Source organism: Rhinatrema bivittatum, chromosome 17 (assembly GCF_901001135.1).
Source record: "Rhinatrema bivittatum chromosome 17, aRhiBiv1.1, whole genome shotgun sequence".
Classification (NCBI taxonomy): Eukaryota; Metazoa; Chordata; class Amphibia; order Gymnophiona; family Rhinatrematidae; genus Rhinatrema; species Rhinatrema bivittatum.
The window spans coordinates 16,312,523-16,326,338 of record NC_042631.1 but is presented as its reverse complement, the minus strand read 5'-3'; the positions used below and the strand labels follow the sequence as shown (position 1 = coordinate 16,326,338).

Below are 13,816 nucleotides of genomic sequence, written 5' to 3'. Positions count from 1 at the left end.
TACCTAAAGAATGATTCAGTTCTCTCACCCAGGCAAGACTGATTCAAGTGACTACATCAAGACTGAGCAATGATTATCTCAAAAGACAGCCAAGACTGATTTAATGGAATACATTTCTAAAGGCTGATCCAATGGAATACATAACTGAAGACTGATTCAATCTTCTCCACCAATAGCCTGCTGTGTGACTAGATCTCTGCCAACATTACTACAAGATACAAGAACACAGACAGAGACCAAAGAACTTCTCAGACAAGAAAGATGCACAGACACGCACACAAATCAGAAGTCACATGGAGTCCAAGAGAGATTCACACACACATGAAGACCAGAAGAACAGAATGAAGACATCTGCAAATTTGTTCCAATCCAGATACAATGCAGAAGGCCCAAAGACCTGCAGCTTCACACACCCAGAGACTATCATTGAGGGACTATCATCTAGAATGATTCCTTTAGCTGAAATTCACAAAACATCCTGGACATATGCTACGAGAATCTCTGGGAAATGTAAGTTGTGTGATTTTAGATTCAGAAATAATTCTATCATAAATCACCACTCATTTTCCAAGAGAAAGTGCAGGTATATAAATAGCAATAATTTGTAATCTTATGATATTGCTGTTATGAATGGAATATATGATTTATGATCTTCCATAAATAACTTCCTTTTAATAATTCTGCATGAGAAAGATAATTGCTAAACTACCACTTAGCTGCTATCCTCGGAGAATGAACATTCTAAAATGTCTAATTTTACTTCTCAGATAGGCATATATATTGGATGAGCTAGCTAATGCTGGACCTAAAATAAATGGTACATAACACTGGTAATGGGTGACAAAATGCTATTAAAGTTGGCGTCCGAGATACGTCAAACGTAGAATATATTTAACTAGTTTTCATGAGAAAGAAAAGTGATCTAGAGACTTACTGTCATACTGGAAAGCAAATCCCCTACATTTAACAATCAAAGACTACCTGGTAGATGCCTTCAAGACTCAAAACACTTCCTAAAACAAAGCCAATTTATTACCACCCTCTCTGCATCCAAGTCAAGAAATCTAGGGACTGGAACATCTGGATCCCAAATGATCAGACTTGGAGGACCTTTGCACTATAGGTTCTATGATGGAAAGCCAACCACCTACAATATCGAAAAACCACATGGGTCTACAGACTCACCTCTATAAAAAGGACAAAAATAACAAATGTTTGACAGGTTCCATCCCCAACGTTTAAAACTAGAGTTACCCATTAGTCAATTCCTTTACCTAACACAAATCTAGATTTTAAGTCTGCTTCCCAGGAAGCAACAGATCTTTGGAAAGGGGAAACCCACTCTTCTGTATTAACAGTGCCTTTAAACGTGGTTTTGTAAGTCGGGAATTGCTGATTATTAGCAAAGGGTCAGAGGAGACAGCCCTTACTTGTGTATTACCATACACAATGAGCTTACAAAAAGTTATTTCCATCATTAAGAAATACTGGCATGTTTTATGTTATCACATGATCTTTCAGCCTACTAAATTTTGTTTTTACAAGGGACAAGATTATTAGAGATTTGGTAGTGCACTCGAGTTTGCCATCTTTGCAAGATTATAATTTTGAACTTGTCAACATTCGGCCAGTGTTCCTTGTGTATTCAAAGTCTAGAAGGGATAGAATGGACACATCCTGCTACAGGCATGAAGTATTTTCAAAGGAACGTTTTGAGACTCTGCATGTGTTATCTACATCATGATATGTACGCCCTTGTAATTTAGTTTACGTTGGGCGCACACAAAAAAAAAAAAAGCTACAAAACAAGAGACTCCATCAGCAAGCTTCATTTGTGTCTCATATCAAACAGTCATCTGTTTTCAGATCTGCAATGATCAATTACTGATTGTGTCAGCACAGGGTGGGGACTTAGTTTAATACAGATGCCATCAGGAACAACAATGGATATTTGTGTTAAACTCAGTAGCACCTTATGGACTGAATGAAGAAATTGATTGGCCATATCTTTTGTAAAGCATTGTTACTATTGGTTGGCTTTTAATTCAGAGCTCTGCTTAAACAGATTTGCATATGGAAGTGGTAGACGCCAAGGCAAAAAAAATGGCTGATAGTCCATGTGGAGGAAGTTGGAAGTTATGTCTGTGCTACAACTTTCCCCTGATGCAGATGTTTAATTACATTGAAACACAGGCTCTACTGGGTTATACGGATGGAATTATGAAAGTGTGGGAGTAATTTATAGCCAGAGACCCTGGTTTCCTGCAGCAGATTTTTCAAAATTCTGCAGCAACTGTGGCAAATTTGCATATTTTGCAATTTCAATATATTTGCTTTACAAAAAAAATAAATAAAGTCATTTACTGAAATGTGTGTCCAGTTAATTTATTTGGTTCTTTATTAGAGCAAAATGATCTCAGTGATTAGGCTTGAGGAAGGAAGGGGAAGGGATCTGGGAATGGGAAAAGGATACTGTAGAGGAGGGAAAAGAATAAGCAATCTTAGGCAGGAGGGGTAGAGAGATAAGGGATGGAGGAAGACAGGTACAGAGGGAGAGAGGAGATGGATGATTCAGGGAGGATAAGGAAAGGGGAAGAGGAGAAGGAAGAGGGTTCAGGAGTGGGGAGGAGAAGGAGGTGGTGAAAAGAGGGGAGACTGGGATGAAGACCAGAATAGGGAGGACTAGGATTGGGGGTGGAAAAGGAGGAAAGATTGGGAAGGGGTAGGAAGAAAGAAGGAAAGTATCAGCTCCCTCATCCTTTCCCTTTCTGAAGCCCCATTTCTCCTCTCGCTCACCCTGGTTCACTCCCCTTCTCCTCCTGGAGCCCTAATTCATTCACTCCTTCTCTTCCCCCATCTCCTGACATAAAACAGGACGAGGAGGATGGCAGCCTTGCAGCACCTCAGGTGCATGAGCATCACACTTTGAAGGACGTGGTTCAAAGCATGCCATTCAGATGCCAGCAGGGGAGGATGACCTGCCTGAGGCGCTGCAAGGCTGCCATCCCTCCTCGTCCTGTCTCGTGTCGTGATCAGGGGGAGGGGGTGCAGAAGGAAGAGACTGCACCATCTCCCTCGATAATTTGGCCAGGACTGGCCAATCCCCAGGCCCTTACCGCAGTTGAGGAATCATGGGAGATCAAGGTCCCTGCTTACAGTGTTGCTGCCATTAGATCTAACATTCTCAAATCGATCATTATGTCTGCTAGTTCTTAATTTCTCCTTCTGAGGTTGAATCTTGGGCTTTCTACTCAGGGAACTAAGTCTTTGCTTGACTTGTGTCCATGAAATATGCAGAAATAAAGATCGCTCACCAAATTGTAGATGATAGTCAATAAAAAGTAACATATGTGACTAGCTTCCAAGAGTTCTACTCTCATCAGGTCAGTGCAAAATGAGCAAATGATAATGTTACCAGAAGAAATAAGTAAATGTGTGTGTGTGACTCCACTGAGGCCCAGAACAGCAGGAACTGGCAATGTCTCGTTCTGATCTGGGTGAAGGAGGAAACAGCCTCCCACTGGTCCAGAAAGAAGAGAAAGTGAGAGTAGCGCCCCCCACCTCCCCCCCCCCCCCCCCAATCAGGCCCAATAAGAAGTCAACCAACTCCCACCCGGGCTGATGAGGAGGCAGCCATCTGCTGGCCCTGCCACACACCTCCCAGGACCTCTGCTCCAGACTATTCCTCAAGCTTCACTAGATTCCTCATCCTATTTTCCACACTTTCCTGGGTTTCTAACCCTGTAGCACATTTTGATACCTGCAAGACGACAAACCTTTCCAGATAGACCATCACCAATATTCACTTATGAAAATATCAAAAAGAACCGGTCCAAGGATCCATCCTTGCAGCTGACCATTAGTAACACCCTTCTCTTCGTAGTGAACTCCATTTACCATACCCTTTGTCACCGCCCACTCAATCAGTTTCTAACCCAGTCAGTCATTTTAAGGCCCACACCGAAAGTACTGTTTATAGGCTGAAGTAGCCTTTTAAAGTTTGATTTCAAAAAAGACAAAGAAGGAATTAAAAGGCTTTTTTTTTTTTTTAAACATGCCAAGAGGCATGCCAAGGTATTTAGGTATTAACATGCCAAGAGGCATGTTAATACCTAAACATGAAAAGACTTCCTTACACCTTTTTAGCAAGACAATGAGTGGATTGCAAAGGTCATGTGGGAAGAACCAGCCAATCAGAATTTAAGATTCTCATTCCATTCAAGACTAGAGACTAAATCTATATTCTATTGACTACAAGTCTAAGAATGTTAACTGCTCACATTACTGTTAAATTAAATAATTTTGACTGATTCATTCACTAACACCAGCAACTCTAGTAGCTTATCTGGTCTCCTGACAGCTGGTTTCCAGCTGAAGAAGCTCTGGAGGTTTCAGTTCTAACCAAACGAGAAGAACCCCTCTTTCACAAAGTACATCTTTACAACCATTTACCCTTTCGTCATAACTATACCCCGGTTTATAGGAGCAATACTACCTACGACTGTAGTTCTTTGGTGGTCCAGCGGAGACTATAAGGCAGTAATTATCTCTTATACTACTTTCTAGACATATAAAGAAATGTAACGTTGAGCCACATTGCTCAGTTCTACGACCTCATACCTTGAATTGCTGGGGGACACAGGATCAGTGTCTGCTGAAATGCATCATTACAACCAAACTGAGCAGGTCCTGCCTGCAGTGGAATACCATGGTGCAAAACTGAATGGCCCGATGTTGCTAATGCCTAAAACAAGGAACCCAGAGATAAAGCAATCACAAGAATGAATATTTAATGCTGTTGTATTTTAAATGAATAATTTCTTACCCAATCCCTTTTTTGAGAGTCTCATACAGTCTGGACCAGTAGGGTAATGCCACCTGCTGGGGAGTATTCAGATCAACATGTTTCCCTAGAAAGGATTTTTGTTTTTTTTTATTCTTTACAGGAAATGCCAGAAAATACCATTTGTCAACAATAGATTGTCGAGTCCTTTTTCAGTTTGTGTGTATAATTTTCAAAAATTGCATGCAGAAATTCCATGGCATCAGAAACAGGCACACGGCAACATGTTTCCAATGCCCCAGAACTTATGCATGGAGACTGACGAGCAATGGTAAGCAGAAGTGGCAGTTTTCAGTGACAGCTGGGAGTACTTTGTACCCAGGAGGCTACTAGCGGATTCTTAAAGGGAAACTCCGCAGATTTTTCCTTTAAAAATCTGCCAGCTGATCAGGGTCACAGAAAGCAGAGTTGCTTACCTGTAACAGGTGTTCTCTTACGAAAGCAGGATGTTAGTCCTCACAGATGGGTGAATATCAAGCGACAGGCTGCTCCCGGATGCAGTAACAGCCAACAGCCTCTAACTGGGTGCCAACGGGCACAATCAACTATGGTGCTGTTAACAGAGGGAGGCAGCCTGAACCCTAACAATGGGCTCTAAGCAGGAAGAGACTGGGAAAGACAGATTGGCCGAAGCTACTGTCGTGCCAACCATCCTTGTCCAAGCAGCAGTGGGTAGACTGCGCCATCCAAACTTCTGAGCATTACCACCGATGGCCTGGATGTTGAGTGCTTAGTCCTGCAACCCCTGAATTTCTGACGACATGTCTCAAGTGTTAGTAGCTTCCAGGAAGCCTTTCCAGCTAAAGTGGAGGAGGTTCTCCGTCTGGTACAAGGGGCATGGCTTCGATCCCTTCACCTGTCCCACTCCGAAGTTACTGGACTATCTGTGGCACCTCTCAGAGGCTGGGTTAAAAACCACCTCGGTCAGGGTACACCTGAGAGCCATCAGCACTTACCATTAGGGTGTGGCTGGTATGCCCATCTCTGTGCAGCCCACAGTGGGGTGCTTTATAGAGGGTCTGCTTCACATGAAGCCCCCCCAGCCTCCTGTTGTATCCTGGGATTCCAAAGTGGTATTAGTGTGGCTCATGTGAGATCCTTTCGAGCCTATGCGCTCCTGCGATCTGAAGTTCCTCACCTGGATGGTTCTCTTCCTGCTGGTGGTCACTTCAACTCGTAGGGTTAGTGAGCTTCAGGCTTTGGTTACGTATCTACCCCTACACAAAATTCTTTCATGATGGGATGCGTATGCAGAACTACCCTAAGTTCCTACCTAAGATGGTGACTGATTTTCATCTTAATCAGTCGATCATTCTGCTCACCTTTTTCCCCCCCCCCGAGGCCTCATTTACACCAGGGCGAAAGGGCTCTGCACACTGTAGATTGCAAAAGAGCCTTAGCTTTCCATCTGGAACACACAACAGGCCACAGGCAGTTCACACAGCTCTTCATATCCTTTGACAAGAATAGATTGGGAGTTGCAGTGGGCAAGCAAATTCTGTCCAATTGGCTGGCGGATTCTGTTTCCTTTTGCTATGCGCAAGCAGGCCTTCAACTTGGAGGTCGTGTCAAGGCTCATTCTGGTGAGGGCAGTTTCTGTCGCCAAAATCTGTACAGGGTCAGCAAGTCTCACAAGCCTACAGAGCCTCGTGCAGTTTCTATTGCGGGGGAGAGGCAGCAGAGGAGAAAGAACAGGCAGCTGCAGATAAGCTCTCCCACGCCCCCTACTGGCAGGAGACAGCCTGCAGGCCAGGAGCAAAAGAGAAAATGAGAATGCAGCCATGGCACATGTGGACATCAGCAGCGGCACATCGGTTGGGAAATGTTTTCCAACTCACAAACAATCAGGTAAATGTAAACATCTTTGGAAACTTCATGTATTCAATGGAGTACACCTTGCCAATTATTGTTTTAACCCAAGATCCAGTGCTGCTCCTTTTCTCAGTCTGAACTCACTCTCAATATCCAGCAAACAAATGGGACATGTCTAGAGTATGCAATGCAGCAATTGCCAAGCATCATAGAACAGGGTGAAATGGTCCAGACTGCTTAAGGTAAACAAAAAAAGGAATTAGCCAATAAGAAAAATACATTTTCTGTGCCACAGCCAGTCTGGAATAGCAGAGACTTACAGCAGTATTTCACAGTGGTAGGCACTGCCTTTACAGATGCACACTTGACGCTTTGAAAATGTCTATCACCATCTTGCACGATTCTACAAGTTATAAATCCAATCACTTCTCATTTATGGCTGAATTCACAAAATTTGGGACTTAAAAACCAGCAGCCTTATGGGCTTCAAGAATAACATTTTTACTTAAAAAAAAAACCAAAACAAAAACAAAAAACCCTATACCAATGCAAAACAAATATAGGCATGAAAAGGGAGTTTCTGGAGAGGAAGTGATGACAAAATCTATTTAACAACTTTTTTTTATACCGACATTCGTGCGTACATCATATCTGTTTACAAGGAACTAAGAGAAATGCAGCGGGGGGGGGGAGCAGCAACAACGAGAGGGGGGATTAACAAGGCAAAAAGGCATAACGAGAATATGGAATAGCCACCTGGATATCAAAGTTAAAGGGGGATTGGGAGTGCCCCATTTGCACAAGAGTGATAACTGAATGGCATGGGAAGGTGGTGATCAAACCGTGGGTCCGTATTGAACAAGCCCTGGCAGGTGAAATACCATTGGAGATGTGGGCATGGATGTTAAGAGGGGCTTGATGGCTGTGCACCCACTACCAAGATGTGGATGGGGGTATGGAGAAGATGGAGCACACAGGTAGGTGGTAAACACTTCTCCTCCTCCCCCCTTCCTATTTAATATGAGGTTTCCTCCGGGAAAGAAACCATCGGAGGTAGCATGGTGGAAGGCTCCGGGGGTGACAAGGAGGGGAATGATCACCAATAACCAGCAGGGAGGGCAAAAGCAATAGGTCCTGGCAGACTAACCTTAACTGGGGGGTTGGGGGCACCTTCTGAGAATGTTAGCAGCAAATTAAATGAGTAAAACAATGGATAATGTATCTGGTTTTTATTAAAGATTTTGATATGATATTGAATGAAAGTGATTTTAAAATTAAGAATGGAAGAAATTAAAAATATTTGTATGTGCATCAGAAGCTGGCTGAAGAGGAAGTTAGGAGGGTCTTGATTAATAGTACATATTCCCCAATGAAATACAGTGAGTAATGGAGTAGCACAGGGTTCTGTGCTGGAGCCACTTAATATCAGTGATTTATTGTAAGAAAAAAAAGACAGCAATCAACATTTATGCAGATGACACCAATCCACCATACTGTAAATACACAGCAGGATTCACTGATCTGACAGGACTGACCATAGATACTTTAGCGAAACAGGTAGCATTTGAGGTAAAAGAATAGGGAGGTGAAATAGCTTCCAAAAAAGTATTTTTATTTACTTATATATGTAATTTGTTCTAGCTCACTGAAATGAGAGTCCTTTTTGGGGAAGAGAGGGCCTTCCCCCCACCCCAGGAAAGTGACACTGATTCTTTAACCCGCCTGTCCCTTATACCTTCTTTGTGGTGTTCTTTGCCCACATCACAAACTCGCCAAAGCAGGCCTGCACATTCCTTGCAACAGTATCACCTCCCCTCAGGCTTACAATGTCTTGCTCTGTCAGACTCGGAAAGCACCTCTTTGTTTATCCATGGACCCTCAATCCCTTGGCCTAACACCTGCTGTGCTCCCAACTCAGTCCTATGGTTGATTGGTGACCAACTCTGGTCCTCAAGAGCCATAAACAGGCCAAGTTTTCAGGATATCCACAAATATGGCAAGAGAGACTTGCAATACAATTGAAGCAGTGCATGCAAATCTCACTAATGCATATTCACTGTGGCTATCCTAAAAACCAGAGGCCCGTTTGTGGCTCTTGATGACTGGCACTGGCCACCCCTGGAATCAACTGAGCAATTGGTGCAGTTGTCCTCTAGACCCCTGCCCTGTAGCTGCAAACGGTGGGCCAAGACCCACAGTTATAGGAAACAGCTGGTATAATGGTACAACAGAAGCAAAAGCACTAAACAACCCACACTCCTTTTGGGGATTGTGTTTTCTGTCAACCCAATGAACCCCTGCTAGGAAATGCAGACATGGCTAAAGGAACAGCAGCACAGGCTTGTAGGTTTAAAATGAAGTCATTGCAGGAAAAGTATTGGTCTGAAGGCTCCTCAGCAGCTGGCATTACATTACTGATCTAAAATGGCCAAAATACTATAAATGTATATAAATTGAATGATTTTTAGCCACCAGAGGACTCTAAGATAAAGGTAAAACTTCTTAGTGGATGACATGATAAAGTTTTAACCCTTATTTATCTGACCTCTGTCCTTTGAGAGCATGTCCAATTCCGTGAATCCTAAAAACATTTTGGAGTTTAAAAGACAAAAACTAACAGAAATGCCTAAAAATGGAAGCATTCTTACCCGACCCCTGACTCGGCCGATTTTGGTGACATTTGCCGAACTGCCTGAGGCGACTGGTCTCATGAGTAACATTTTATTGCGATTATTTATATCATGTGAATTTGATTGAGATCTGCAAACATCCATGATATGAAAACAACATTTCACGCTGTAAAAAAAAAAAGGAGAAACATCTATGAAGCATACTTTCATTCAGTAGGATTTCACACACTGGCCCAGATGTACTAAAGGTTTGCTCCTGTTTTCTGTCTACAAGGAAACTGCTTAGTATATAGGGCCCACTGTATCTAACAGAAGGAGAATAAGTTTCCAAGAACCACAAGACAGTCACATTTAAGGGACAGAGGTAGCACAGTCAAAACTCAGGAGTGGTCTCATTGCGAGCAAGTAGTAGCATAAGTCTGAAACTGAAGTGCCTTAAGGTGGAAAATACAGTGAGTGAAAGAGATTAATTTTTGGTATTTAACAGGAAAGTTTGCTTTACCTTTTGATGAGATGTAGTCAGTCTCGTTGCACAAAAAGTGCATGAAGGGGGCGCAAAAATACAGACCTAAAAGTCACACTGAAATCTGTACTGCCAAACTAATAACTGAGAAACAGTGAGATACTTCAGTCCACAGTCCTAATCCTGAACTCATTTGCAAGGGACAAAGTTAATTTACATAACTGCAAAATTTGTTTGCTGACCAGGTTACTATAGCTTGCACAAAGGTCCAACTTCCTTCAAAACTAACCATAGTTTTAAACCATCTTAATCGCAAAATGATAACAGATTCTACTAATGTTCCCCCCTGTGAGATATTTCAATACTAGTGAAAAAGTCCCATGCAAAATAACAAGCTGAAATGTGCTCCCAACCCTATGCCGATATGGCTGCCATTATTCCAGCTGTCCTCCAGCAGACCAGTACCACGAGACATCCACAAGCCTGGTCCCACCCAGCACCACCGAACAGTGGATGGGCAGGATGCATGTAGTGCTGCATGCGTCTACCTGCAAATGTGCAACATCAGCAGGATACCCACCCCCATCCCACCGAAACAAATGTAACGCACACAAACCAAACTTACTCTTAGAAATAGGCGACAACTCAAAGACTGAGCTTTTAAAGACCACCAAACGTGGACTACCTAGGCTTCTCTCAGGATATGGGGGAAGGTGAAGTTTGTGAACAGAAAAAAAAACAAAATTACTTACAAACAAACAAAAATAAAAATCTTACTGATTGCTATGAGGAAAATCTAACAGATGCTTCATGCTAACGAAGGAGTGGTTCAGTGTCTCAGCTGGAGCGATTCTGAGATCAGCGTCAATCAGCAGCATCTTCTTCAACAGGTTAACAAATTCTCTTCTGTCTGCCTTCTCTGCCAACACATCACTTGCATCCAAGTCCATGAGCATGTTCACCTGAGGAATAAAAAAGCCACATCATTGCTGGGAACAGGAATCAACTGAAGTCTGTGGTCTCGACTAAAAGGAGGAGTACATACTTTATTAAAAATTCTATCTACAGCACTACTAGTTATTTGCAAGTTCTTGTCCATTAGTTCCACAACGAGCGGAATGAGAAGAATCGAGACCGTACTATCAGACAGTCACAAACGAGTTGCAAGTGATGTTCTAGTATAGCAATATAGTGAATAAAAAGCAATCCTTTGACACACTGCTATACATTTCACTTGGAAGCAACTGCCAGGGCCACAGTCAAATTTCCAAATCAAAATCAATGATTATTCTGGGTTTACCCTGGTAATTCACACCTCACGTTTCTCAGCACAACATGGCTTTCCACTGGGGCATAGCACATTTCCTTTCTAAGAGCCTGATTCATTAAGGCTTTTTTCTTACTTTGCCTATTAAAAAAAAAAATGGACCTTAGTGAATCAGGTTCCAAGGGGTGAAAATCTAAACTACAGCATTTTTTTGGCCAAAACATTTCACTTCAAAAAGGATATGTTATAGCTTAATGCTGCAAAGGAAAGAACTGGCATCCAGTCGAGAAACTCATGTTGTCTCATTTCAGACCTGTGGCAGAATATATTAGAGTTCAGACAATTTTCGGAGAAATTGAAGTGGGCATCACAACAGCCGGCTTGCAATCTGCTACCCTCCTCCTTTTGGCCTCAATAATAAAGCTATCCATGCATTACTTTTATTTTCTGACAGAACTTCAAATGGAGGCAGAGACATTGCAACAGGATGGGCTGCAGGTGCTGGCAGCCGAAGCAGAAGCGGCCCAAGTACTCCTCCCTCCTAAAACATGCACAAAGCGGTTTCAAAAATAGGTTAAACTTTGTCAGTTTTCCTAGCCATAGGCCCTCTAGAACAAAAGCATGAAAGTCCACAGTGCTTCTCAGTAATAATCCTCCGATTCACAGGTGATCGGAAATATTTACAAAAATGTTTTCTATACTGCCTTCTCCATCAAAGATCATCCCCAGGCGGGGAACATAAATAATCAAAATTCAAGATCATATCCCATCCACCTCCCTAAAAAGCCCTCAGCAATAAAATAAACTGTCAGCACTACAACATAACTTATTATCCTCTTCCAGGCCATCCAAATATACTCCACTAAGATTCCGGAAAGAGTCAAGCTTCCACATGTGTCTGCGTTTTGTACCGCACTGGCAACTATATTTAAAGTTGGATCGTCAAAAACTATTCTTAAGAGTCCTTTCTAATGCTTGGAAACATGACTTGGCCAGATTATTTAGCCCATCTGAAACGTGACCAAGACAGTACATGATGGCAGATAAAGACCAAGGGGTCCATCCAGTCTGCCCAGCAGGTGTTTAGGTTTGTAACTTGCTGCTCTGTGCTGGCTGAAGTATATGGTCTTTTAAAAGGAAATAGCGCTCAATACGTACCTTTCAAGATGGCAATAAAATCCCTCCTGTATCAGTTCACATGCTACAGTTGCATACAAAAAATAACCAAGTTAACTTTCTTCAAGGAATTCTCTTTATAAATTATACCAGCTGGGATGTCTTGCTGCTATAGCTTGTGTAAGATGTAATTATTCAGAAGGGATCTAGGAATGTCCAGAGATTCGGAAATTTTGAACAGAAGTGATACAAACATCTTCCCTACTGAATAGAAATATAGTGCTTTAAAATATAGTTGGCTCATTTAGTCTGAGCGATCTGAAACAATATTCTGGACTATCCCCCACTATGAAATGGAAAAATTCATGTGTAGCCAATAGAGAAGAATGGAAAATGGACATCAAAAACAGAATTGCTAGGCAACAACTTGTGTTGAAGAGCTAGGGGCTGGGATTTGAAATATAGTAAGATTTGGCAGCCACAACATGCATATCATAGGGCACAGAGAGGAGAATTTATAAAAGGGACTTCTGCAGGTAAAGCGGTGTTTTACTGGCAGAAATGGCCATTTAGATAAGTGCACAACTGATACACATGTAAAAGTATATGCATACTCGGCTGGGGGGAAAGCAAGATGGCCGCTGCCTAACAGACAGGTTCCAGAGCCACTCCTGAAGGAATTCCCCATTTTCCTTTAAACTTTGCCTATATTTCTTTCTTGAATGGGGAAGTGAAAAGGAGCCATCAGGCAGGGTAAGACGGCTGAATTGCCGATCCCCCTTCGCCAAACAACAAAGCCAGAATTCTTACCTACTTGCAGTACGGCAGTCGTTGCTGGCTTGGCTGACTTTGGGGATGTTTTAGTCCTGACCCTGACTGCCATACCACTCCGCGTCCTCCTGCTGGAACCGCTGCCCAGTTGAAGAGCTTGGGATTTTGGACAGCTCCATTTCTTCTGGCTCTGCTTCCCCCAGTCTGTCGATGCAGTTGCAGTGTTGAGATTTGGTTGGTGAGCCTCGGGACGCACAGTTGGCTGCAGAGGGGTTAAACCCCCAACTTTCCTCGTCAGCTGGAACAATTGCAGCAGGTCTGGCAGACTGTTTTGCCTTTTAGGGCTCCTGTAACAGCTCTACAAGTTTCTGCACCTTTCATTAAACCTGCGGTTATTACCTGGACAGTCTTTGGACTGTTATGTCAATCAGTTTCATCTTTGGTTTCTCTGACTACTGATGTGCACAATAAGTTTCAATCTCATGAATCTGGTTTAACTTCTCAGAAACACCTATAGCAAATTCTTTTTGCTACTTAGTGACAGATGATTCGAGCACTGCACATAGATTTAATGCCTTGATGTATTTTATCATTCCTGGAAAGTCCTCAATTGGTTCAGAATCATCTAGAAGCTGGAAAGGGACTGAAGTCAAGAGTCAAAGTGTTGTCTTTTGGACAAATGCATGGTCCTATGGAAAATTTGTTGAGGAAGAGAGACTCTGGAGCCAAATTAGGAGAGGAATCTAGCTTTCACTTTTTTTTGTCATAGGCTGGAAGTGAATGCTATCAGTGTCTATCGCTGGTGCCTCTGGTGCCAGGACTTTCAGCGCCAAAGTGACCATTGACAAAGAGGTCGCCTGCTCCTACACCTAGGTGACGGACCTCATATTTGATGGTCCTGGAACACTTGAGGG

At 42.7% G+C, this 13,816-nt stretch overlaps 1 protein-coding gene across 1 annotated transcript in view; it reads right to left on the bottom strand.

Annotated features, from left to right (window-relative positions):
* HIPK3 (homeodomain interacting protein kinase 3) overlaps positions 1–13,816 on the bottom strand; it is a 98,659-nt gene that overhangs the window by 24,103 nt on the left and 60,740 nt on the right. Inside the window, exons 6-8 of the mRNA XM_029582232.1 lie at positions 10,526–10,710; positions 9,304–9,451; positions 4,621–4,744 (exon numbers count right to left, since the gene is read on the bottom strand). Coding sequence (XP_029438092.1) covers positions 4,621–4,744; positions 9,304–9,451; positions 10,526–10,710 — 457 coding nt within the window. The remainder of the gene's footprint in view (positions 1–4,620; positions 4,745–9,303; positions 9,452–10,525; positions 10,711–13,816) is intronic.